Source organism: Narcine bancroftii, chromosome 5 (assembly GCF_036971445.1).
Source record: "Narcine bancroftii isolate sNarBan1 chromosome 5, sNarBan1.hap1, whole genome shotgun sequence".
Taxonomy (NCBI): Eukaryota; Metazoa; Chordata; class Chondrichthyes; order Torpediniformes; family Narcinidae; genus Narcine; species Narcine bancroftii.
Window position 1 is genome coordinate 222,598,725 of NC_091473.1, and position 27,945 is coordinate 222,626,669.

At 44.8% G+C, this 27,945-nt stretch overlaps 1 protein-coding gene across 1 annotated transcript; it reads left to right on the top strand.

Moving 5' to 3' along the window:
* Positions 1-7,917: 7,917 nt before the first annotated feature.
* Positions 7,918-13,796, top strand: LOC138764934 (uncharacterized methyltransferase YdaC-like). The gene is made up of 2 exons (XM_069941403.1): positions 7,918-8,441; positions 13,452-13,796. Exons 1-2 carry the CDS (start codon positions 8,006-8,008, stop codon positions 13,649-13,651), a joined length of 636 nt encoding a protein of 211 aa, XP_069797504.1. The 5' UTR covers positions 7,918-8,005; the 3' UTR covers positions 13,652-13,796.
* Positions 13,797-27,945: the final 14,149 nt, after the last annotated feature.

Sequence of the window (27,945 nt, forward strand, 5' to 3'; positions counted from 1 at the left end):
CTCAGTCTCAGCCTCTCGAGTTATTTACTGCGCATCACTGGTGTACTTCTCACAGTGGAATCTGAGATTGCAGTTTAGGAATTGCCAATTCACTGTTCCTAATTCTGGACCATAATGTTCAAGGTTGTGGTGCCTTTTAAGGCAGAGCTGCAAAGAAAAACTGACTTGGTTTGTAACCAGCAAAGAACTGTTTTAATCTCTCTTTAGATAATTTTTTACGTCCCTTCTGGTTCGGCCATTCCAAAACTGGAGGTGATATCATAACACTCTCGACGCGTTTCTCAGCCCACAGGCTAAGCTCCCGAGGTGGAGGAGGTCCAATGCCATCTCAGCACAGGCCCCCGGGACTTGTAATCGGCTGGCATTACAGGGACAATTCAAATGTGAAGACTCCCCTCACCCCTGGCTGCTGCTACAAAGGTTTATTTTATTGTCATGTAATAATACATTAAAATGTAACATTATGTGATATTTCAACTTGTCTGACGCAAGGGAAACAAAAAAATCGCCATGAGGATGGCCCAGTTCCTGTAACAATAAGAGTAAGAGAAGCAAAAGAGAGTCGCCTCGGTGTCTGTGGATTCACCTCCAGCGCTCCGGCAGCCTCTGCAAGCACACAGTCTAGTTGAAATTGTTGGCAGCCTAGGCTCCAGGTCCATACTTCTGACACGATCAGGAAGCCTTCAGCACCCAAGTCCTTTTGCGAGCCCTTCTTGCTCTCAGAATTGTCTCAAATCCTGGTTCCGATACCTGGCTACCGTGAGCCACTCTCTTGCAGCTTGTGGGGGTCCTTCAGCCGCTGAGCTCTTCGCTGGTTCGCTGTTGTGGTCACCTTCCCTGTGCCATTGTTAATTTATCAAGGCAAATGTAAGGCCCTCTTAATTAAAATTTGTAATGATTAAAAATAGTTTGTGGAACTTGATTTTAAAATCAGCAAGTAGTAAAAATGAGGGATGACGTTGATTTTAAAAAGTTCATCCTGCTGGAGCTGCTTAAACGTTCCTACTCCTGCCCTTGAACTTGCGAGCACCTGATTTACGGGTCACTCCAGGACCTAAGTATTTGACATATTCATCAGGATTAATACAATTTATCTTATTTCTAATATGGGCCAATTATCTGTGATGGTAAAAATAAAAGTTTGTTGCTCAAAATCATATAAACACCCACAATGTTATTAACCAGAATCTTGAGACTTGTCTCATAAAATGTTGCAAGGATGCTTTGTCATGCCCTCGGGGGGGGTGGAATCATTCGCCAACGCCATGTTACTCCAAAATAAAACTCCATCCCAATTCAGTGAACCTTATAAAATGTTCAGAATGATCTTAAATAAAATGGAGGTCGCTATGCTGATTGACCCTCGTGACAGGGACCGTCTTTGCTTTGTTGTTTTCCATAAACGTTTGTCTGGTTTGTCCAAAGATTCACAACATGGGCACCATCTCCACTCCTACCCCATCCTGCCCAGAGGCTCAAAAATAAACTGCAGTTAATGGAGTCATTGCTAAATCAGTGAAAACAAAACCATTGCCAAGTTTTTGTGATTCCTCTTGGCCTGTCAGTAAATCATTTAAAACGCTAATTGCGGCGGGGGTGGCTGGAATGCATTCTTTGCCTAGATTTGAAGGTGGTGTCCTCCGCCAATATCTTCAATAGTGTAAATCCGATGGTAATGGATTGCCAGTTATGAATTTGCTGTAATTTATTTACAACACTTGACTTTGGAGTTTGGACCATTGGGTTCTTCAGTACATGAGATGGTATTTTTCTGCATTTAACCCAGTCCTGGCAAAAATATTGTTGTCCATTTCGTGAATCTTGGTCAGACTGGTTTAACCATGGATTCTTTTTTTAAAACCATCAGTTGCATTTAACACCTCGGAGGCATTAAAATCTTTAAAATTATTAGCCCATGATAAAGTTGGGCTGAACTTGCTAGTATCTACTTTTTTCATTAAAAACAACAAATCAAGATTTTAAATTGCAGCTCTAACTTTTGTTAGCCCATGAGCTGTCTGGCAAAACCTCTATCTTTGTCCTGTCTGGACTTTCTACTGCTAGTGCAGAAGTCAGACAATGATTGGATGCTCTCCTTTGGGGACAAGAGGAACTTGAGTGGCCACACATAACCCACCTATAGTTCAGAGTGCAACATCACAAAAGGGAGGTGGTACCATCCTTTATCTGTCAGCAATGAATGAAATCATTGGGTATACAGTAATATATCATCATGAGAGCGGAATTTTTAAAAAAGTATTTATTTGCTGGTTATCGAAGGTGTTTGCTTTCATTGTAGAACACAAGAGGAATTGGAAAATAAAAGGATTTAAAACTTCAGGGAAGAGGAGAAATAGAACTAGATTGGAAGGCTCACACAGACAGAATTACCTACACAAATTTGAATGGCCAAATGGACCCACCCCCATACCCTTCCACTTTTTAACCATAGAAAATATAACAATTGTTGTCAATGGGGTTTGAGAATTTATGCTTGATATGTATTGTTTTATATCTCCTGCAGCTGGATTGAACCAACTGAAGGATCATAGTTAAAAAATATGAAAGTTTACTTGTTGAGAGTTCTGATTACCTGCTTCACCATCTGGGGCTCAAAGAGACTCAAGATGGTACTTCAGAGGTACTGAGCTTAATTTTCTTAGGAAAATTTCCTGTTATTCCTCTCACTCTGGAATGAGTGTTTAATACTGAAGGGCCCAGGGCTGAAACATGGGTTACCCTTTACTTACTGGCTGAGTTCTACATTCCCCTGTGGGACTGGCTGAATCTGAACCTGCTGCTTGGCCTGCTGAGTTTTTCCAGCAAGTTTGTGTATTGCACCCGACCCCAGCATCTGTCGATTTTTTTGTGTTTCAGCACACTACCCCAAGCCATTGATTTTTATACTCAATTCCCTGACTGGTGAAGGCACATATACCACAAATCTTCCTCATCACCCTATCCATTTGTCTTGCCACTTTCAGGGAGCTATGGATTTGCAACCCAAGAACCCTCTGTACATCAAAGCTTCTAAGGGTCCTGTCATTTATTGTACACTTTCCTCCTACATATGGCATTCCAATGTGCAAGACCTCACACTTGTCTGAATGAAGCTCCATCTGTCAGTTTTTCACCCCTACCTCTAACTTTTCTGTATCCTGTTGAATCCTTTCACAACCTTCTTAATTATTCAGAACTCCTCCAATGTTTGTGATCCATACCTGAAGGAAGAGGATGGATCAGTCACATCCTTGCAGACAGATCTATTGAGGATCAGTGGATCCTTTTATATCAATTTGTTTGACACTAATGTCTCACGCAGAATGGCCTCTCAGGAACACCCATTCTCTAACACAGAGGTCTTGGATGACAGCAAACGGGAGAGTCTCGACCAGTCAATTACCCTGGGTGAGCTGACGGACTCTATTCATTTGTTTGTGTCGAGTAAAACACCCATAAGTGATGCTAGCTGGTGGAGTTCTACGTAGCCTTGGAACTGCTGGAACTATACAAATCTATACTCCTGGCAGGCAGTATGTCAGTCTTCAAGAGGAAGAGCATCAACAAATCCTCATGCAGGATAGCCTAAAGGTTGACCTCCAGCTTGGTGGTGAGGGAGAGTGGAATGTTGGCTTTCATTTCTAAAAGGATGGCATATAAAAGCAGGGATGTAATGTTGATTACTCTATAAAGCCCTAACTTGCAGTACCGCGTTCAGTTTTGGCCACCATATTTGTGAAAATATGTGCTGGCGTTGGGGTGGGTTCAGAGAAGATTTACTAGAATGATACAGGATCTCTCTGGAATCGAATTCTGTTGCAAAGATTTTCTCTCATCTCTCTTCTTGGATCCTCACTCCCGATATCTCTAAATAAATTAACTAATAATTGGGTGGTTGAACATACTTTGAGGACCTGGATACAATTTTGAAAACATTTTGGTTTAATGAGATTTTCTCTTTCTAGTCCCATTTTTTCTTATTATTTCTTTAAACCTTCCATGATTGACATAATGTTTTAAGAATGGTATTGATTTGGTATTAAATGTTTTAAAGATTTAATTGTCGAGGAGAGTCTCACTTCCTTTGAAGAATTTTCAGTTAAATACGGTAGAGATTTTTAACGATCTCAATTACATACATTTTTTAAGAGGACTGATAAGAATTTAATTGATGTAATACAACCTTTCTATAATGATTCAATATCTAACATGTTGTTGGGAATAAGAGAGGCTCCCTCAGATCAAATTTTAAAAAAATCTGGGAACAGGACCTACAGCTTTTAATTCCTGAAGGAACTTGGAATATAATTTTCAAATTGTTTATCCTTCTTCTTTACGTGCCTGCCACTCTCTCCTACAATTTAAAGTAGTCTATAGGGCTCACATGTCAATGCAGCAATAGAGATGCTGCATTAATTCATATGGTCTGGACACGCCAGTGTCTTGAGAAATATTGGATCGAAGTATTTGAAAGTTTCTCTGTACTTTTTAAAGTTAATTTTAAACCAAAGTCCTTAACTGCTTTGTTTGGTATTGTTGGAGAGAGTAACATAACATTAACAACATCTGAGCTGCATGTATTAGCCTTTATTTCTCTTATGGCTAGGCGGGTGGTATTGTTCAGATGGAGGGATGTTACCCCACCTAATCATGCTCAATGGCTACGTGACATCATGTCATGTTTAAACTTAAGAGAAGATTAGATGCTCACTTTCCGATTTGAATTTAAATTTTAAAACACTGTTGGGACCCTTTTTGAGTTACTTTTATAATCTTTGGTTTGTTGAGGCAGAAATATTGACTAATGAGGTAATTTAATCATTGATAAAATTTTGCCTTTATTTGGCCAAACAGCTTCTTTCTTGGTAGTGGGATTACATTTTTTTTTTAATAAATAAAATATAATATCAATACAATATAATCTGTTGGACCAATGGGACTACTTCTGCTCATCTTGGGATCTTCAAACCGAAAGGAGCGAATGAGGAATCCAAAATTGGAGACCCATATTGTTAAACGTTGACCATGAGATCCTGTCCAAAGCAATCATCAATCAGGGCACTTCTGCTCTTGAATAGGTGATCCACCCAGACCAAACGTGCTGTTCTGGCAGACGGATCTTTGACAGCCTCGTGCTGCTCAGAGACACCATTGCTTATATGCAAGACAGGAGGGTGGACACCTGCCTGGTCATCTTAGATCAGGTGAAGGCTTTCTACTGGATATTGTACATGAACATGATGGATGTATTCTCCAAAATAGGTTTTGGGTAGAGACACACATGCATCCATAGTAGAGTACAAACGGAGAGCTTCCCCATCAAGTCTGAAGTCGGTCAGGGTTGTCCTCTCTCTCCAGTCTTATTTGTGTGCTGCACAGAGCCCTTTGCTGAATCCATTAGGAAGAATATGAAGGGTGAAGTTATCTGACAGTGAAGACACTCAGGTCAAAGCCTCCCTGTACATGGACAATGACACCATCTTCTGTTCAGAGATACAATTAATCCACAGTCTGATCAGTATCCATGGCCATTTTGAGCCTGTACTTGGCGCCAGGGTAAACCGGAAGAAGAGCGAGGCAATGTTTTTCAGCACCTGGCCTGACCAGTTCACAGTCAGGTTTGACTACCTGAAGGAGTTTAGTATCTGGTTTTGAGGGGCTGAGGCATGCCTAACCCTGAGCAGACTGTCTAGGTGGAATGCCTCATCACCAGTGCTCGCTAACAAGCCCCAGGACTTGGCCTGACTGGTAGTGAGAGGAGCCCTCCTGGGTCACATTCTTCCCACATGACAGAAATAGCTCTCACAATGCACTTTGTCCCTGAGGTGACTGTGGTGGAGTGGAGACAGTCACCCACCTCTTTGCAGAATGTGGATTACTGAGATTGTGTGGAGAAGACTGCAAGGGTCCTTGTCACTGTTCATCCCCAACAGCAGCTAGGCAAAGACTCCAATTAGCAGGCTGTTCCTCATAACTCATGCAGAGACAGACATCCAGAGCTGCTGGAAGATCATCAACTCGATGAAAAACACCCTTTGGTCTGCTCAAAACTTGTTGGTCTTTCAGCACACGGAAATTTCAGTCAGGGGATGCTGCAAACTGGTGCATTCCAGGCTGCAGGAGTACATGCTGAGGGTCCCACTGAGGCTTGGCGCAGTCAACGTGAGGGAGCTGTGGGGTAAGACTACAATCTAGAGCCCTTTTCTTACCAGAAACTGAGGGGCTGAGACTGAGGGGAAGCCTCTCAAACAACAGAGGGGCAAGTAATGACAAAGTGGTGGAAATCGTGGGAATTGAGAATGTATAGTAATAGGAGTATATTTCAGATTTATTATTAGAGTGCATACATGACATCACATACAACGTTGAGATTCCTTTTTTTTCCCTGTGGGCGAGGCAGAATTACCACAATTTGGTAGTGCAAAAAAAAACTGTACACAGTGTAAAACAAAGAACTGTAAATAAATAACAAATGTAAACAACTGACTGTGCAATACCTAGAGAACAAAAACATCCATTAAGTGCACAAGAGTCCCTAAATGAGGCTCTGAGTTTGTTGTTCAGTCTAATAGTGGAGTGAGTCTTGTGGCATCTATATCTCTTTCCTGATGGCACAGGGTGCTGGGTTGTGCGCATAACACTAAGGATATGAAAATACTTTGAACAGTTTTCTTTTTTGTAAACAATTTATTGTCAAAAAAGTTTATTTTTGTTTTATAAAAAAGTAACAAGACCCCAACCCGCTGATTGGCCATGTGTAACTGTGATATCACCTCTGCATATATTTGCATAGAGTGGTAATGATTTGCTGAGAGCTGTAGGCAGGTCATAAGGTGCTGCACCTAACCAGACCCAGGTCAGTCTGGACTGGTCAACCTTGATGTACTCTGCTCCAGTCTTTTGGTAATAAAAGCCTTTGGTTTGCATCTACAAGTCTTTGAGGCGCTACAATTTGATTACCAAAAACTTTCAACGGATGGAGCGAATGCTGCGACCCGAACGCCTCAGCATTGACCCGCCGTCAGCGACTGCTCAGAGTGATTTCAAGCACTGGGTGAGGTGCTTTGAGACATACCTGCAGCGCTCAGGCGCCGTCGTGGAGGAAGATGCCGATAAACTGTTGGTTCCGAGATCGCTGGTGTCCACGTGGGTCTCTGAAACCATCCAGGACTCGACCTGCGACACAGCAGCCATGAATGTGCTAAAAGGACCCGATGAACGACCTGTGAATACGGTGTGTGAAAAATTCAGACACAGGCTGGCGACCAGGAGACAGCAACCGGGTGAGTGCCGCAGAGCCCACCGACTGGCACGAAGGTGACTGGGCAGAGCATGTGCACGCACGCATAACACTGCGGCCGGGATCACTGATGACCATATGCGTGGCTGGGATTCGGTCCAACGAAGTGAGGCAATGACTGTTGGAGCACGGGGGAGACAGCCTCGTGGAGACTGTCCAGACCGCAGAAATCATGGAGGCTGCAGCCCCAAGCATGGATGCCTACACGCAGGGCTGGGCCCACCGTTACGATGCGAGGAGAAGGCGACCTGACGCGGCCCCGACGTGTTACTTCTGCGGGATGGAGAAACACAGTCGATCCCTGTGCCCTGTGAGGAAGGCCCGGTGTCAGAAGTGCAAAAAGAACGGCCACTTGGCGAGAGGCTGCCGGTCCACAATGGCCGCCGCCCAGCACAGTGCCTCGAGCGAGTCCCAACCGCCTTCCTCACGTTCAAACTGGCCGACCTCGGAACCCTCATCCAATGAGAGCGAGGAACGGGTCGCGCGGCAACGCCTGACGTCACGAAAAGGCGCCGCCCTCTCAGCGCTGCGCCCTCGCTGTCGTGACGCTACACCCCGACGGGCCGCCCACTCCACGCACGCCGCCGCCACCCATCCCCAGGAAATAGCGTTCGGACGTTCCTTCCCTCCGGTTTGCCGACAAAGCTGTCAATCATCCTGTGTCGTGTTCTTTCATGGTCGGGTGGGCGGCGTGGAGTTGCGGGGATGATGACTTCGTGCATCGCTCAGCAGCTGGAGAAACCCACCGCCGGCCTGTTGGGGTGGCTGGCCAAGAAGTTTTTTGAGCGGTATAACCGAGTCCTGGAAGAGGGTGCGGTGAAACTGTGCGATATCCAGCCCGACAATGTGGTCCTGGAACTCGGCTTTGGACCGGGCTTGGGGCTGCAAGAAGCCGCCCGACGCCTCACTCACCCCGCGGGGAAACTGTATGGCCTCGATATCTCGGAATACATGTATAACACGGCCAGCGAGAGGCTGAAGGCGGAGATTCAGGCGGGGAAGGTGACTCTGTTTCTGGGCAGCGTGGAGCACATTCCTCTGGGGGACAGCACGTTGGACCGGGTTTATCACTGCAACTGTTACTACTTCTGGCCGGACCTGCGGGCCGGGAGCAGGGAGATACACAGAGTAATGAAACCAGGTACAAGACTGGAGCTTTCTCGTAAATGGAGTCACAGAGGCAGGGGAGATTGCTGTTGTATCTCACTGGGGCGAGCAACGTTTGAGGAGGCTAAGAGTTAGGTGGTCGACCCTTGGTGCTGGCTCCGATGACTTCCTCCAACAACACACAAAATACAGGAAGAACTCAGCTGGTCTGAATGTAAGGCAATGGACAATCAAAGGTGCAGGTTGTGCCTGTCCTTCAGAAAGCTTCACCCGTTGAGTTCCTCCAGTGTTTTGAGTTGTTCTAGTTTTCCACTATCCGTAGTCTTCCTTGTTTGAGCTCTTCCCAGCAATTGTTTTCTCTGTGTGCCCTTTCCCAGGATCTGCAGTGTCTTAGTGTGATTAGTGCATCGTGAATCTTCACAGATAGTTCTGGGCGAAAAGCCTGGCAAAGTCTTGCGTTTCGTGTGAAGGAAGTTTGAGGCCGTGCACTGTTACTAGAGGAATCAAAAAGCGGATTGTGGTCCAAATGGAGGGAGACTACAAATAAGAACATAAGAAATAAGAGCAAGAATAGACCATCCGGCCAGTGGAGCCTGCTCCGCCATTCAATGTGATGATCATGGCTGATCTCATGATAGGCTCATCTCCACCTATCTGCCTTTTTCCCAGATCCCTTAATTCTCCTTCTATGTAAGATTGATCCAGTCTCGTCTTAAATATATTTACTGAGATCGCCTCCACTGCTTAAGTGGCAGTGAATTCCACAGATCCACCTGGGAAACGGAGTTCTTCCTCATCTCTGTCCTAAATCTATGACCCTGATCTTGAGGCTATGTCTCCTAGTTCTAGTCTTCCCCCCCCCCCCCCCCCACCAATGGAAACAACTGACCTATCTCTATCTTTGCCTTCATGATTTTGTACACTTCTATCAGATCCCCTCTTCTAAATTCCAGTAAGTACAGTCCTAGACGACTCAATTTCTCCTTGGAGGCTAACCCCCTCATCTCTGGAATCAACCTGGTAAACTTCCCCCAGCACAGCCTTCAAAGCCAGTACATCCTTCCTCAAGTTAGTAGACTGCGACTGCATGCAGTACTCCAGATACAGCCTCACCATGAGTGAAGTTCAGAGGTGGATGACAAAAACAAGTTGGCAAGAAAGCAAGTGACATAAGCCTTTATTACAATGCATATGAGGTTTAAAAATAGTAATTTTTGGTTGCAGTTGTTGAGGCCACATGAATACTCTGCACAATTTTAGTTTCCATATTTAAAGAAGCACACGAGTATTGGAGGCAGTCCAAAGGAGATGAGACAGGCTAATTCCTTAGGTGAAAGGCTAGATAACTTTGGATCTCTATTCCTTGGAATTTAGAAGAATGAGGAGTGAACTTATTCAAACATATAAAATCCTAATAAAGCTTAAGAAGGTAGATGTTTCCACTAATGGGTGAGTCACTGGGGTTTGTGGGGAATATAGTTACAATATAATGGGGTGGTTGTTTTAAAATGAGATGCAAAGAGGGGAGCAAATCTTTAGAACTCACTCCGTTAAGGCTGGTGGAAGCTAGATCTTCAAAATACAATGGTTAAGAAAGGTGAAGATTTGAAAAATCAAGAAAGAACTGGCACAGAAGAGGCCAGTGACGATCAGCCATAATCCTATTGAAGCAGGATTGAAAGACCTGGCATCCTACTCTCATCCATATTGTGTTCTTTGACTCAAAGTAGCTATCTGCTCTAGGATTTGACCCATTGCTATGTCTGCCCTAACAATTCAAAAGCTCATACAGATCCATAAATACAGCTGCCCCTTCTGCAGGCAGGGTCACATGTCAACTGGAAAACAAGAAGGTCTGAAAAGGATGAGATCTTGGGAACATCCAACAGTTGAGACAAAAGTGGCCATTCAGTCCCTTGCATCTGTATTGCCATTCAGTAGAATCAAGGGTGATCATTGACATGTGATAATAAAGTTGAACTTGTTCTTTTTTCTTCCTACACTAGTTCCATATCTCTCAAGTGCCTGAATTCCTAAAATCTGCCAACGTCTGTCGTGAAAATACTTAATGAGAGAGCCCCACAGTTCCCGAGTCGAGAATTCAAAAGATTTGATACCCTTTGAGTGAAGAAATTTCTTTGCATCCTTGTCCTGAAAAGCAGGCCCCATATTGGGTGACGATGACCCCTGGTTGTAGGCATCCCAGCCCGGGGAAACATCATTTCTGCACCTACATTGCCAGGCTTCATGGGCATCATGTATATTGCATCTCTGTCTATATGCCCAAGAGCACACATCCAGTCTGTTTGATCTCCATAGAGGACACACCACTCCCTTCCCAAGTGCACCATGGGCAACAATCCTGCTGAAGTTGTAACAGAGAAGAACTTCAGGCACAAAATTATATCCTCATTTCCCATAGCTGGGAAGGGGTCAATATGCAGCTTTGTCACAAGTATTCTTGTCTTTAAGCAAGGGCACCCAGCGTATCATGGTAACCTGAGAGGGGTCTCTCCATAAGGAAGGTTGTTGCTACAATTCACCTCAATTGCCTTCTCCCTGTGGCTGAAGAGCTGTTTCCTGAACCATAATGTGTGTTCCACTAAGGGACATGATCAATCACTTTACAGGAGCCTTTGACTTGGTCACCTGCTGCCCTCAAATTTGTCACCCTCCTACATCTGATGAATGATACCGTGCATGTCATAATCTTAATGAATGGGGTTACAGCTGACAATCTCATGTAGATGGGTGCCAAGCAAGATTGCATCCCTACCTCATTGCAAGGCACCTCACTCACAACTAACTTCCTGCTAGGAGGAGAAAATCTGCAGAATAACGGCTCAACCAGTGTCTTCTCCACTAGAACCAACATCACTTTAACCTTGGGCATTGTGCTGCAGAATTTAAATTACACCTGAGCATGTTCAGAGGCCAAACTCCACATCACTGTCATCTTTTGGAAGGAAAATTGCATCTTACAATAAACACCAACAAAACAAGGGTCTCGAACTAACTTGATGCTGACGGTTTGATGTTGCTAATGACAACTTCTATGACAGGGCTGTTGATGTAACATTTGTTGTAATTTTATGGACACAGTAGGCCATGTATCACTTGCCAGGTGCTTTGCTTCATTTGAATCTCCATCAGTACCAGAGCACCACAGGGTTGTGTCCTTAGCCCCTGCTCTACTCACTTTACACCTACAACTGTGTGGCACCGTACGGCAACACCATATACAAATTTGCTGACGATACCACGGTAGTGGGTTATATGAAAAGGGGTGATGAGATACCATACAGGAGGGAGATTGAAAACTTGGTTGAATGGTGCACCGACAACAACCTGGCCCTCAATGACACCAAAACGAAAGAGCTGATTGTTGATTTCAGGAAGGGAAAGCCAGAGCTGTATGATCCAGTGATCATTGGGGAGGAGAGGGTGAGCAAATTTAAATTCTTGAGAGTCAATATCTTGGAGGATCTTTCCTGGACCTAACACACTAATGGCTCCGTGAAGAAAGCTCGTCAGCATCTTTATCAAATGTTTGCAGAGGTTTGGTATGACATCTAGCAAATGCCTACAGATGTGTGGTGGAAAGTGTGTTGAGGGGTTGCTGCATCTTGGGGACATCAATACCCTTGAGCATAAAGCCTTGCAAAAGGTAGTGGACACAGCCCAGGACTACCCAGGCAACACCATCCCCAATATTGAGAGCGTCTACAGGGAATGCTGCCATTGGGAGAGCAGCCACAATCCTCAAAGATCCACATTATCCAGCACACACACTATTCTCGCTGCTGCCATCAGGAAAGAGGTGTTGGTGCCACAAGACTCGCACCACCAGCTTCAGGAACAGCTGCTACCCCTCCACCATCAGACTCCTCAACAACAAACTCAATCAGGAACTCATTTAAGGATTCTTTTGCACCTTATTTATTTTTTCCCCTCTCTGCATTGGACAGTCAGTTTATTTACATTTCTTTATGTGTATGGTGAATAGTTTTTTTCTGCACTACTGATGTTGGTCCTGTATATAGGCATGTAATAGTCAAAATTTGTGGACCAATTTTTAGGGAAAAATTTAGAGGGTCATGTACTACTTTTGACCACAATAAATAGATGCATCTTTTGATGCATTGAGAGCTTGGATGGATGGGCGGCCGGTCCCTAGGTGAGAGTCCATGGTCGGGGTGTCGGGATCTCGGATGGGCAGGCGGCTGAGGCTTAAGCGAGAGCTTGTGGTTGGGATGTTGAGAGTTCTGGTGGATGGGCGGCCGGGGACTCGGCAAAATCCCGCGATTGTGGCGTTGCGAACTCGGGTGGCCGGGGCCAAAAATAAGAGGATTAACTTTTAACCTGACACATGGAAAAAAATTTGGGGCTTAAAAAAAGGGTTGACTTTTACACGGTATCGACTATTCCACACATATACAGGTTAATTCTGCCTTGCCCGCAGGAAAAAGAATCTTGGTTGTATGCGATGTCATGTATGTACTCTTGATAATAAATCTGATATTGTGGTTGAAAGCTCTGGAGTAAAGAGCTTTGTCACAGCAGTGCCTAATGCTGCAAAGTCTGAAGGCAGCCTCCTCTCCAGCTGTCCTCCCTGGCCCCAGTCTCCAAAAACCACTGCCCTACTCTCCCTGTCAATGTCTAGCTTGAGTTTTCAATCTCTTTCATGTCCAGTGAACCTATTTTAATGAAGGGGCAGGGCTCTGGATTGAAAATTCAGGCGCCATCCCCATCCCCACCTCTTCTCAGCCTGACGTGGACTGACATGATGGGCTGCACATCAACATGGTAGCTATAGGATTTCAGAGTAGGCTTGGTCGAGTTTGCGATTCCTCAATCTTGTGATGACTCTGGTGTTATTACCGCCTTATTGAAAGAGATCGAAATTAAACGCTTCAAATAAAAAATATGGAAGGTTATGTGTGAGAGGTAGGGAAGGATTATATTAGGTTTACATAGACAGCACAACATTGTGGGGCGAAGCATCTGTAAGTTACTGTGATGTTCTGTTTCTATCTCTTGACAGGAGCTTTGATGGTCACCACCTTACATCTGGAGGGTCTCCAGCGGGCGGTTGCTGCTGGGCCATTGAAGGATACAAAATGGCAACCAGAGTTGTACATGGAGACACTCAGGGAGATTGGGTTTGTTAACGTGTATATGGAAGAGCAGCAGATGAATGGAAAACCTGTTCATGCGATCTTTGCTACAGCAAACAAAGCCTGAATGTGCTGTTATTATATTATTAACAGTTTTACACTAACAATGCAGCCAGTATTATTGGAAGTGTCCTCAAGTGAAAAACCTTTTTGGTTAGTATTAAAAACATATTTGGAAAAAACATTAAAGGTAAAACTCCCATTAGATCCAATATTACTTTTGTTGGGTAATATTAAATTGATTAGTCTCAAATTCAAATTAACTATGTATCAAAATGGAATTTTAACAATTCAGCTGTTTCTAGAAAGTGCATTGCCCTCACTTGGAAATCCAATACTGATTTAGGGATGGAGAGATAGCTTGCTGAATTGCGTTCTTGTATTCCACTTGAGAAAATAACATAATTTTCATAATTAATATCATTTTTTGTTTTGAAAAATTTATTTAAAGTTTTACAGAACACAAAATAAAACAATCTACCCCCTATAACCCCCCCTCTTTCCCCCTCCCAACTATCCCACCGTTTACAACCCTCCCCCCTTGGAACATAAAAAAATTTTACATAAAGTCATAATAGTTTGATGACCAGTATGTCATCCATTTACATCTTTAAACACAAATAAAATTTTTACTTGACATCTAAATCTGTACATTCCAAATACAAAGTCCACATTTTAACAAAAAAAGGATAATTATTTCATAAATTATATGTTATCTTCTCTAAATGCAAACCTGATTGAATTTCTTTATGCCATCTTTGTATACTTAATTTAACATCGTTTTTTTGGGTTACAGCTATACATTTTCTAGCCACTGCCAAGCCCAATTGGATAAATGCAATTTGAGGTTTTTCCAATTGTAAACATATCCCAATAAACACACCCGTGGATCCACATATAATTCTATATGGAACAAATCTCGCAAAAATTTAATTACTTTCGCCCAAAAAGGCTTAACCTTTGTACATTCCCATACTGAATGTAAAAAAGTATCTACCCGATTCCCACACTGAAAATACAAATCTGACTCACTAAAACCATATCTTTGTGGCGGTGCACATACTCGTGGCGAATCAGCCCTGCTTGTACCGTTGGATGGCAGGGCAGCCACAAGAAGATGGCACTGTCGGGGGACCTCTTTCCTCGTGGCTTTAGCCCAGCGAGCACCTCAGGCAGGCGTGATGACTCACCGTCCGCGCGGAGTTGGAGCTCATGCCCTTTTTGAAAAAAAAAGGTAGTTGAGAACCTCCAACGTGGTGGTTGTGAGCTTTCTTTATCGTAGCTGCTGCTACATTGGTGACCCCGATGAGTCCAGATGATTTTTTTGGCCTCCCAGCATGGATCCTGCAGAGATCAATGCTGTCATGGTGAAACTGCCCCCCTCCTAGACACATCGCCCATGTACGTAGTTTGTGCAGGCGGAAGCACAGTTTCACCTCAGAAATGTTTCTTCAGACGCCACGATGTTTTACCATGTCATGAGTGTATTCGTCCAGGGTGGACGACGTCATCCACAACCCGCTGATCGATGGTAAATACACTGCCCTCTCAAGAACCTCCTCCTCGGCACTTTCGGTCTCTCCCCACAATAGTGAGCCCCCAGACTCCTGCATCTGGACGGTCTAGGAGACAGAACCCCGTCGGCCCTGATGGATGAGATGCTGGCGCTGGCAGAGGATCATAAGCCCTGCTTCTTGTTCCACCAGATCTTCCTTGAGCAGATGCCCAAAGACATACAGCTCCTGCTGGCGGACGAGGACTTCTCTGACCCATGGTGAGTTGCAGCCCTCGCAGACACCCTCTGGCGAACCAAGCGGGAGAATGAAGCCACCCTCAGCCTCATCACCTGCCCAGGACTGAGTCGGCCGCAGCACCCCCGCCCCCGGCACAAGCCGGAAAAACACCATCCCACCTGGTACTTCTACCACCAACGCTGGGGGGCTCAAGCCCTGTAACTTTCAGGGAAACAACTCAGCTAGCCACCGTTGATGGCTGCTGCGACTGGCCATGCGAATAGCCTTTGACACGTGACCGACAAATCCACCGGCTGACGTTTCCTAGTGGACACCAGAGCGGAGCTGAGCGTCTTACCCCTAACTGCCCTTGAGACCTGCACCCGAGCATGGGACTCTACCCTGCGGGCAGCCAACAGATCTGCCATCAAGACCTTCGGCACTCGCAGGGCGCAGATCCAGATCGGGAAGGACAAGTTCCACTGGAGGTTCGTGTTGTTGGGGGCTGATTTCCTCAGCGCATGGCCTGCTGGTGGATGTTAAGGGCAAACAACTAGTCAACGCTCGCACGTTTCAGTCCATTTGCCTTGATGCCACAGAAGCCTGTAAGCTGCCATCACCGCTCCTAGGGATGAGTATGCTGGTGAGTTCCCCACCATCCTGCAGTTCACCGCTTCCATGCCCCAGCATGTGGTCTATCACCACATCTCCTCTCAGGGCCTTCCGCTTCACGGCAAGACCAGGCGACTACCTCTCGAGAAGCTATAGCTGGCCAAGGAAGAGTTCTGCCTGCAGAAGTTGGGAATCATCCACAGGTCCAATAGTCCCTGGGCCTCCCCTTTCCACATGGTCCCCAATACTTCTGGGGGTTGGTGACCCTGCGGGGATTATCGGTGTTTGAATGATGTGACTATGCCAGATAGGTATCCCATCCCGTATATTCAAGACTTCACGGCAAACTTGCATGGCGCCCAGGTCTTCTCGAAAGTCTACCTGGTACGTGGCTACCATCAGATCCCAGTCCACCCTGACGATATCGGTAAGACCATGATTGTCACCCTGTTCAGGCTGTTTCAATTCTTGCGGATGCCTTTCGGACAAAAAAATGTGCCCCAGACGTTCCAGCGCCTAATGGACACAGTGGGCAGGGACCTGGACTTTGTGTTAATATACCTCAATGACATTCTCATTGCCAGCCGGGACTACGATGAGCACGAGGTCCATCTCCGCAACCTGATTGCCTGTTTGGCAGAGTTTCTCCTCATGGTCAACGTGGCCAAATGTCAATTCGGCAAGCAATTGCTGCAATTCCTGAGACACACCATCTCGACGGCCGGAGCCTCTCTGGCACCAGAGAAGGTCGCCGCCGTGCTCAGTTCCTGAAACCTACCACCCTCAAGGGCCTGCAAGAGTTTTTTGGCATGGTGAACTTTTACCATCGATTCATCCCTGGGGCGGCCTGCATCATGCGGCCGTTATTCTCGAAGATCACCGCGAAGGAAAAGGTCCTGGTTGGGTTGGAAGAGGCGGAGGGTGTCCTCGCAGCAACAAAGGACGTGCTGGCGACTGCCACGCTATCGGCCCACCCGTGCCCCGAGGCCCACACCATGCTCTTGGTAGATGCATTGGCCACAGCCGTTGGGGCATGCTGAAGAATGAGTCAATGTTCAGTGGTGCCCGCTGGCCTTCTTCAACAGGCACCTCTGACCCTCAGAACTCAGAACTCATCAGGGAGCTCCTGGCCCTGTACCTGGCCATCAGACACTTCTGGTACTTCCTGGAGGGCAGGCCATTCACCATTCACAAACTGCTTACACAGGCCCGCACGATGGCCTAAAATCCTTGGTTGGCTCGCCAGCAGTGGCACCTATCCTACGTGTCGGAGTTCACCACCAACATCTGGCACAGGGCACGTAGAAACAATGTTGCGGCAGACGTGCTTTCACGATCCGCAATCCACCGCTTCTCCCCCAGCCTAAACTACACCCAGCTGGCGCAGACCCAGAGGGAGGACACAGAGACACAGGCCCTCCGCACTGCCATTACAGGGCTCCACCTCCAAGACATCCGTTTGTCAGGCAACCCGGAGACGCTGCTCTGCGATGTTTCCACCGGATCGCTGCATCCGGTGGTCACACTGCAGTGGAGGCATGGTCCACGATGTAGCACACCCCTCGGACAAGACTTTGGTGCAGATGGTGGCAGAGCAGTTTGTGTGGCACGGGCCCAAGAAGGAAGTAGCGTAAATGGCAAGGAGCTGAGTGCAGTGCCAGACCTCCAAGATCCACCGGCATACTAAGGCCCCGATTCAACAGTTCGACCCGGTGGCCAAAAGGTTCCAGCTCATACACATTGATATCGTGGCCCCCCTGCCGGTGTTCAGGGAGGCACGCTACTTATTCACTGTGGTTGACCGAACCATGAGATGGCTGAAAGTCATCCCCATCAAGAACACTTCCGCCAAAATGTGCACCTGGAACTTGCTTGCTCACTGAATCGCCAGGTTCGGAGTCCTGGTGCACACCACCAGCGACAGAGGTGCCCAATTCACGTCCGCCCTCTGGACACAGTTGGCGAGCCTGCTGGGGGTCAAGCTCCACCACACCATGGGATATCACCCACAAGCAAACGGCCTGGTGGAACAATTTAACCGTCACCTGAAATCGGCCCTCGTGGATCGCCTCACCAGTGCCGGCTGGGTAGACGTGTTGCCCTGGGTCCTGCTCGGCATCAGGTCGGCACTGAAGGAGGATCTGCAGGTATCATCTGCGGGGTTGGTTTACGGTGCGCCACTGTCACTGCCCGGTGAGTTTTTCGGCCCGGACACAGACTCTTGACTGATAACCCAACCCTGTTGGCAGACCTCCGCAGCAAACTCGCCTCGCTGGCTGCCCCTCCTCCTACATACCACAGTAGCCGACCATCCTGACTGCTCAAAGAGCTAGATGCAGCCAAGTATGTCTTCGTCTTTCAGCTCTTTTAAACTTTTTATTTTAGCTTGAGCCTCGTTACCTCTCATTATGACCGTAAAAACTCTAAATTTTTTTCAGAACTAATTTTAAAAACTGAATTGTCTTTAAATTTCTGGTATTAATTGTTCAGCCGGGGAGAGGTGGAATTACACGTCCACTTCCTACGCCATCTTGCCACACCCTCCATTAATATCATTTCTTTTTGAAAATCTGGAGCCCATACTTACAACGTGTGGGTTTGAAAATTTGAAGGACTCTGAAAACTCGTTGCAGTGGTAACCCTCAGCTCCAGTATTACGTGAAATGAGATTTTTTTTTGGCATTCTCCTTATCTTTCTTGTTTTCTTTCTTTTTATGTTAGGTTGGGTGGGAGGGGAGGGAAGGTGGGATAAGGGAACTTTATATATATATTATATATGTATTATATTTTTTCAATTTATTCATTTAATAATTGTAGATGTGGTTTTAAAATTCTTAAATAAAATATTTTTTAAAATGCAGAAGTATTGAGGAAGACCATCACCCACGTTTATCCTAGATGGTTTGAGAAAACAATCATGTTGCATTATTTCAATATTGTTTCCTGATGCTTTGTAAAGCTGCGCACCATGTTCTACTTCCAAGTTGATTTCATTTAGTTGTGTTGAAACTATCTGAGTTGATGTCCAAAGTTGAGCAGTGAGATGTTCTGGCACTCTATGCCTTGCTGGGTGCCTGCTCTATCTTTGTGGACTTCCTGATCTGAGGGGCATAAGCCTGGCACTTGTAGTCTGGGATGTGAGGAGACTGTAGAGGCTTCACACACACTGATTTCACTCACCTACCAGCAGTTAGTGTATAGTGTTATAAAGGTTGCACAGGAATTGGTGCCCCGTGACTTCAACGGCAGGGTGGGTTGGACGCAACCTCAGTAAGTGGAAGGGAACGTGGAACCTGGGCCCCGCTGGATTGGAAGAGGTAGCAGGAACTGGAGTCCCAGTGAGGTGAAGAGTGTGCAGTAACCTGGGATCCAGATGATGAGACACAGACTTCGTGGAACCATCAGGACTTAGAACCAGCCTTTTCTGTGGCACTTCAGTGAAAACTTATAAAGATGAATGTGTACAATATTGATTATATTCTTCAATTCCCTCTATTACCTGTTAGTGTTGTTCCTCCCCCTGTCCCTTCCTCCCTCCTCTCCTCAAACATTTTATCCGGGCACCTGCCTGCTTTTAGCTCATACTTTGACAAAGACAACAGGCCCAAAGCAATGGTTCTCCTTTACTTCCCATAGATGTTGCATAACCTGCTGAGTTTGTCCAGCACGTTTGTGTATTCCATGATCGTGTATGTTCTTGAACAAAGCATACATAGAATACAAGGCAACTTGTCCATGTCAGTGCAGATATATGCATGAATGAAATAAATCAGTGTATCAGTATTAATGAGTAAGCTTTGACAGAGTAGTCTGTAAGTTCATGCACATTCAATATTTTAAAGGCTTCCAACTTGAGAGATAAAATGTTCTTCGTACCTGTCCTGCCATTCAAGATCACTGCTAGTACTGTGTTTCAAGTCCACTTTGCCATCAGTTCTCCGATTTTCATTAGTAACCAAAAGTGACAACAACTTGCTGCTTTCAGATCATTAAAAATAACCTAAATTATTAAATTGAAGTAACATGTCATTTGAAATATATGTACAATTCCAAATCTTAAACTATTATAAAACAAATCAAATCTCCCTGCAGTCGAGCTGAGCAGCATTGAAGTTTGCATGAAAATGGAGGGTGTGATGGAATGGGATAGCAGCAAGTGATGGATATCTTGCCAGAAGTTTTTTAAGGTTAAAAGTACTTGTCATTAAATACTGAGTACAGCGAGAAGAATTCTTCTACAAACAGACTAACAGGTTACCTCTAACATTCATACAGCTGTGTAAAAAATCCCACAATTTCCAGTGTAGGATTACAATGTAAACCAGTGGTTTTCAACTTTTATCTTTCCACTCACACACCACCTTAAGTAATCCTTATGTCATAGGTGCTCTGTGATTAGTAAGGGATTGCTTAAGGTGGTATGTGAGTGGAAAGAAAAAGGTTGAAAACCACTGTTTTAATGAACCCAATTGACTCGTTATGTGCACGGTTTCATAACTCCAAAGGAAATGGGCCAATGACAAATTTTTCTCAAGCAAAATATTTCAGTAATAATTGGGTCTAGAACAGTAGTTCTCAACCTTCCCTTCCCACTCCTCTCCCACCTTAAGTAAAAATCCCTTAATCACAGAACACCGTTGGCATAGGGATTACTTAAAGTGGTATGTGAGTGGGAGGAAAGGTTGAGAACCACTGATGATCAAGACAAGATAATTGTCATCTAATTGCACAAGTAAAACCCGATGAAGCAGCGTTCTCTGGTCCTTGGTGCAAAACAAGCAGACACACAATCAGACATAAAACATACAGACAAACTGCATATGCAGGACTGGTAGTCATGTATATAAATAAAAATTGTTTCATAAATATGAGAGTCTCAGATGGTTAGTGTGAGCAGTTCTTTTGGTCATTCAGCATTCTGTGGGAAGAAGCTGATCCTCAGCCTGGTGGTGCCGTCTATGATACTCCAATATCTCTTCCCTCGCAGGGAGCAGCTGAAAGGTGCTATGTGCGGGGTGGAAGGGGTCCTCAATAATTTTGCATGCCCTCTTGAGACAACGATCGCGATAGATCACATCAATGGGGACCACTCTTATGGTCTTGTGGAATGACCTCTGATTCTCTGCAGCAATTGCACCACACTGTGATGCAGCCGGCCAGGACACTCTCAATCAACTCCGTGCATAAGGTTGACATAGTGGTGGCTGGTAGTCTTTCCCGCTTCAGTCTTTTCAGAAAGTGCAGTTGCTTTTGCATCTTCCAGACAAGTGAGGAGTTGTTGAGTGTCCATGATAGGACACTAATTAAGTGAACTTCCTCAGGAGTTTGCAGAGGTTTGGTATGACACCAGAAACCCTGGCAAATTTCTACAGAGGTGTGGTGGAAAGTGTGCATCATGGTCTGGTATGGGAACACCAATACCCCAAAAGGTAGTGGACACAGCCCAGGATATTACAGGCAAAACCCTCACCACTATTGAGTACAACTATAGGGAATGCTGCCATTGAAGATGCAAACACTACCAGAAATCTGGAAGCCAATTTATACAGAATAAGATCCAACAAATAGATGAGATAACCATCAGATAAACTTTGATTGATTATTATTAGAGGGAAAAATATTGGCCAGGGATTAGAGTGGAGAGTGACTTTGAACCCCTAGATATCAATGGCAATAACAGATTGATACCAGACACCATAACAAAAAAATCAAGTTGGAAGAAACACCTGTGAAAGTAAAGCCATCTTTCTTAGTTATGTCAAAGATGCAGGAAGGGTACCCCAGTGATTGTGTAGAGTTCTGGGCCATGAGCACAGGGGATCGGAGAGATGAACAGACACATTGCGAATTGCATAACATGGAAATACTCTTCAGTATCTGAACATCCCAGCCTGGTGATAGATGCCTCCTCCATCCCACCCTCTTTTACCCTTTGAAAACTCACTGATTTTCCTGCATTTGCCATTTGAGTTTGCAAATATGAAGTTGGCACATTCTGTTAAATTCAGTTTGTGGCTGAAATGTTTCCCTGTCAAGTCTGCTTTGTGACTGTTCCCTGACCTTGCAAAACAATGCCAAACTGTTGATAATTTTCTCAAACTTTCCAACCCACTACCCATGTTCCTTGCGAAGCCATGATTCCACCTAGCAAGTTGCTGGGCTATCAACTGCTTGAAGCACAGGAGCCCACCCTGCCCATTCCCTCGTCACTGTGCGTGTGCACACGTGTTTTGCAAGCAGTGTACAAAAGGTGAGTTCCCTCAAATAATGCAGTAATTAATAATTACACTTATTGAAAATAATTTCTTAGCAAACCGTTTCTGTCAACTAGTTAGTCGGTTTTTCAAATACAATATTTGGTTATCAGTAATTAACGTCACCAGCTTTCCTGTTCCAGTTTGCACAGGGGCAGCGTGGCTTGTGTGGCGGACAGTGTGCCTATCGTAAAGTTTACAAAGATCTGTTGCAAGTTCTGTAGATAGCTTATTGAGTTTTTATTGAAAAAATATTGCTTCACAATGTTCGAATTCAAAAGAAACGAAGGGCGTGAAGGTACAAAAGAACTGCAAGTTTGTTTAAAGTTGAATGGCTTGACAAAATAGTAGAAACTGCTACGTAAACTGTGCCATGTGTGAAGATTTTCACATTAAGCATCTGGATAGTTTGTCAACTAGCTTTGCAATTTAATGAGTTTAGATTTGACCGTTTCCAGCAACTTTTAATAATAATAATCTGTGAATTGATGAGAGTAATTGTTGTTAATTTATTTAGACATTGGATCACATTAAAGATAAGAAATACTCATTATTTAATGGATCAACAAACTGAACAAAGTAGTTCAAAGTATAGAATAAAATCTTAACTAAATACTTTGTAGAATGCATAAACAGGCTGTGCCAAAATGATCTTGAAACACAATTTCAAGTTTACATTTGCACAGTTATTCAGTGCACACATGCTTTTGTCACAGGAAAAACATTTGCAAGGCCCAAGTTTTTTGCGCACACTGACTACTAAAAATTAGAGGGAACATTGCACCCTCTGAATGGATAGTCCAGCAGGTCACCAGCAAGAGCATGGGCTGATTCTGCTTCCTGTGTGTTCTGTGTGGCAGAAGAACACACAGGTGGCAACTCAAGGCGAGGAACCTACGCAGGCTGTGATCAAGGGATTCACTCCAGGCAGTGGACAGCTAGAAACTTACTGGAGACTGGCTGAAGGGGTACCAGGTATTGGAACCAGGATATGAGTCAGTACGAAAGGTTCCCTGATTGCGTTGGAGGTTCGGATCTGGAACTTGGGCAGCTGATTTTTAATTTTCAGCTTTATGACTTGCGATTAGGGTGTTTCAAAAAAATTTGTGATGCTCCACTCTGTGGCTGTGGGGGCTTCAGCTGTGCTGGAGGCGAATCCACAGACTCTTCTGCTTCTCTTTTCTGCCGATGGCGAATCAGTCTGCCTTACGTCAGACAAAGCAAATTCCTTGTAACAGTTCACTGTTTTTGTTACACGACAATAGAGGAATTTTGAATCTTGATTTGAAATTCTTTTGTGCAGCCTCTATAAAGTCCTGACTGCCTTCTGCTTTTTGTTAATCTGCTTTCTTAACTTGGCCTGCTATCGATAAAGACATACGTTTGTCTTCTCTTCTTGAGCCCCTTTTGAACTGTACTTTTATTCATAATGCTTCTCTCAGTTTTTCTTAACCAAAATGTACCTCTGCACTTGTCTTTGTAAATTTTTTGCCAGTGAAGCTCTTTTGAACTCTAACACAACCCCTCTCTCCAATTACAGAACTTTTGAATTTTCTGTCAAAGTGAAATCATGGAATGTGAACTGATACCAAAACTACTGATTATTTCTCACACTTGTGTGTTAGACTTGTTTTAGGACGATCGTATCCACTGTATCTTGTTTTCTACAGGAGTTGTGTACTTGGTCTGATTAAATATGTAAAATTTATTGAAACTACTGTTTCATCACATAATCTAGTAGGAAATTTTCAATATATAATGAGGTAGGACTAGAAATAAATCATTTAACACATTAATCCCATGTGCCTAAAGAGATCGCAGGTGTACAGACCACCTGCTCAATTTAATCATACACCAGTTAAACTTGCTGCAGTGGTCATTCTGTATTTTATATGTGTAACCATATAACAATTAGAGCATAGAAACGGGTCAACTTGGCCCTTCTTGACCATGCCAAACACTTTTTCCCATCTAACCTTACTGATCTACACTCAACACATAACCCTCCATTTCTTTCCCATCCATATACATATCCAATCTCTCCTTAAATGCTAATATCGAGCCTATCTCCGCCACTTTGGAAGCTTGTTCCACACACCCACCACCCTCTAAGTAAAGAAGTCCCCCCTCTCATGTTTCCTCTGTACATTTGCCCCTTAACTCTCAACTTGTGTCCTCTCGTTTGTATTTCCCCCTTTCTTAAAGGAAAAGGCCTCTCCATGTCAACTCTATCTATATCCCTAATAATTTTAAATACCTCAATCAAATCCCTCTCAACCTTTTATGCTCCAAAGAATAAGGACCTAACTTATTTAACCTTTCCCTATAACTTAGATCCTGTAACCCTGGCAACATTCTAGTATATCTTCTCTGCAATCTCTCCAATTTGTTGATATCTTTCTTATACTTTGGTGACCAAAATTGTACATAATACTTCAAGTTTGGTGTATAAGTTGACCCCCATTTTTCAGATGGTCCGGGCCTCGCAGGAGCATCACAAATTTTTTTGAAACACCCTAATCGCAAGTAATAAAGCTGAAAATTAAGTACATAAAAAAACCCTCAGCCTACCGGGCAGGAGCAGCAACGGCCCGTGGAGCTGGAACGGTTACATCATGCTGCTGGCGGTAGCAGAAACCTAGGCCTACCAGGCAACAGCAGCGACAGCCCACAGAGCTGGAGTGCTGACATCGTGCTCCCAGCGGGAGCAGGAACCTCGGCCTACCAGGCAGGTGCGGCAATCTCAGGGTTCCAGGTAGGAGCGGTTCTGGCAGCGCCTAGTGGTGGGGAGGTGCTTCCACCTTCGACTTGTACACTGAATTGACATCAATCTTTTTTTTTGGGTGAATTTAAATTATATCCAGCTTACCACCCCCCCCCCCTTAGAAATTTTTTTTAGGGTTTTGCGACTCAACATACGCCGAAATATGCTGTAATTACACCTGGTCAAACCAGAGTTTGAGGGACTTCAGGGGACTGGTTGCGGTGGCTTGATGGCATTAGAATCTGAGGATGAGGGGTAATGTAGGAGGAGTGTTTGATGGTTTTGGGCTGGAGTTGAGAAAGATGGGGAGAAGGGGGGAAATCTCATTGAAACGTACCGAATATTGAAAGGGCTGGATAGAGTGGATGTAGAGAGTCAAGAACCAGACAGAGGGCACAGGTTCAGTATAAAATGACCTTCCTTTAGAACAATTTCTTCAGCCCAAAGCTGCTGAATCTGTTGAATTTGTTGTCACAGATGGGTTTGGAGACCAAGTCATAGAGGTTGATAGGTTCCAGACAGGATAGATCTAGTGAGGTAGATCAGCTGGAACTGATGGTGGACTTCAGGAAAGGAAAGCTGGACCACACAAACCAGTCCTCACTGAGGGGTCAACAGTGGAAAGAGTAAAGAACTTCAAATTCCTGGGTTTCCACATCTGAAGATCTATCCTGGGGCCTTCATATTGATGAAATCACAAAGGAGGATCGCCATGGCTGTTAATTTATTAGGTGTTTGAGGAGATTTGATGCCACCAAAGACTCTTGCAAATTTTTAAAGGTGTACTGTGGAGAGCATTCTGACTGGTTGCATGACTGGAGGGGCCAATGCACAAAGCTGGAAAAGGCTGCAGAGAATTGTGAACTCAGCCTGCACCATCACAGGTGTTCATCTCCACTCAATTAAGGTCGTCGGCAAGAGATGGTGTCTCAAGAACGCAGCCTCTATCATCAAGGACCCTCACTACCCAGGCCATGGCCCCCTTCTCACTGAGGAGCCTGAAGACAAACACTCAAAAACAGCTTCTTCCCCTCTGCCATCAGATTTCTGAATGGACAACTGTGGTGCACTGAGGTAACAGCAAGCACAAAACTCGAAAGACTGTACAACAGGCTTTATTCCAATAGAAGTCTGAACACCAGTTCATGCCTTGGTGTCTCCCTATGTGACTGGCTCAGGAGGGGCCGGCTCAGGTCTATATTCAGGTCGGCTGATTGACAGCCGGCCAGGTGGAGTCAGCCCCTTAGATGGTCTTCCTGCAGGTACAGAGATCGCCCCCTGGAGTCGGCTGGTGGTCGTATCACCACAACAATGAACTAGGGACACAACCTCACTTTTTCCTCCTCTTTCGCACTATTTTTATTTTAAATGTAATTTATAGCAATTTTTCACCTGTGACGCTGCTGCACAACAAATTTCGTGACATGACAATAAATTCTGATTCTGATTTTTCTGATTCGTAAGGTTATGGGAGAAAGCAGGAAAATGGAGTTGAAAGGAAAAATACATCAGCCATATTTTGAACGGCAGAGCAGACTCAATGGGCTGAATGGCCTAATTCGCTTTCTCTCTCCACAAATGTTATCTGGCCTCATGAAGGGCTCCACCCTTTCCAGTTTTATTATCTTTTGGTGGTTCAGCACGACTGCTGTGTGATCCCAAGATCTTTTAATGGCAAGGACGGTGTTTAGATGGCTGATAATTCTGTTCCTTGGTCCCAAGATCGTGTTATATGGCGAGCTCTCCACTGGCCACCGTGACAGAGGTGCACCAAAGAAAAGGTACAAGGACTGCCTAAAGAAATCTCTTGGTGCCTGCCACATTGACCACCGCCAGTGGGCTGATATCGCCTCAAACCGTGCATCTTGGCGCCTCACAGTTTGGCGGGCAGCAACCTCCTTTGAAGAAGACCGCAGAGCCCACCTCACTGACAAAAGGCAAAGGAGGAAAAACCCAACACCCAACCCCAACCCACCAATTTTCCCCTGCAACCGCTGCAATCGTGTCTGCCTGTCCCGCATCGGACTTGTCAGCCACAAACGAGCCTGCAGCTGACGTGGACTTTTTACCCCCTCCATAAATCTTCGTCTGCGAAGCCAAGCCAAAGAAGAAGAATTCTGTTCCACACACTGCTGGGATGTCCACGTGATCAATCGTAGTGGCAGCAGGATCAGGTCAGCACTGCGACTGGGTAATTTTAAACAGAAAAAGCAGGAAATAGAAATGTAATTTGAAATTACAAAGGGAATGACAAAGGTGCTTAATATCACCAAGAATGTAATTTGAAGCTTATTTTTAATTATCAGGATAGAGCAACGGTCCAGGAAGCATCAGAGAAGGCAGGTAAGAGCATGTGTTGTGAAGAGTGAAATTTTTCACCACTATGGTTCACATTGAACCATTAACTGTACTGAGTTTCTCCCTCAAGAAAATGCTTGTTGGGAACGGATTTTTGCTAACCTTTGATTTAAAATGTTTTATTACTATGTCAAGAGAAAATAGTTGACTTGGTTTAAAAACAAATCAGCATTTATTAGCCTGTAGTTTTCAATCCCTGGTTGCTAAATTCTCCAGCCAATCAACATCACATCAAGCAAACTGTTAACAGTCCTTGGGCTCTATTGCACTTTTAGTTCGTCAGTTTGGTTTGTCATATGCCAGAGCAATATTACAAATCTGTACTGGGGCTCTTTGTAAATGACCTCTAGGGCAGCACGCTTAACGTAGCAGTTAGCCCAACGCTATTACAGCGCCAGCGACACGGGTTCGAATCTGGCGCTGTCTGTTAGGAGTTTGTATGTTCATGTCTGTGTAGGTTTCATCCGGTTGTTCCGGTTTCCTCCCTTCCTCAAAATGTATGGGGGGGGGGGTGGTAGTAGGTCAATTGAGGTATTTTGATGGCACGAGCTCGTGGTCTAGAAGGGCCTGTTACTATGCTGTATGTTGGAGTTAAACATTTGCTGAGGAAAGAAAACTTAACCTGATATTATTTTTTCTT

What these genes read in the sequence shown, in the direction of transcription:
- LOC138764934 (XM_069941403.1), top strand. Translation starts at nt 8,006, where the DNA reads ATGATGACTTCGTGCATCGCTCAGCAGCTGGAGAAACCCACCGCCGGC. An exon ending in ACACAGAGTAATGAAACCAG is followed by an intron (nt 8,442 to 13,451) that starts GTACAAGACTGG and finishes ATCTCTTGACAG; the next exon opens with GAGCTTTGATGGTCACCACC.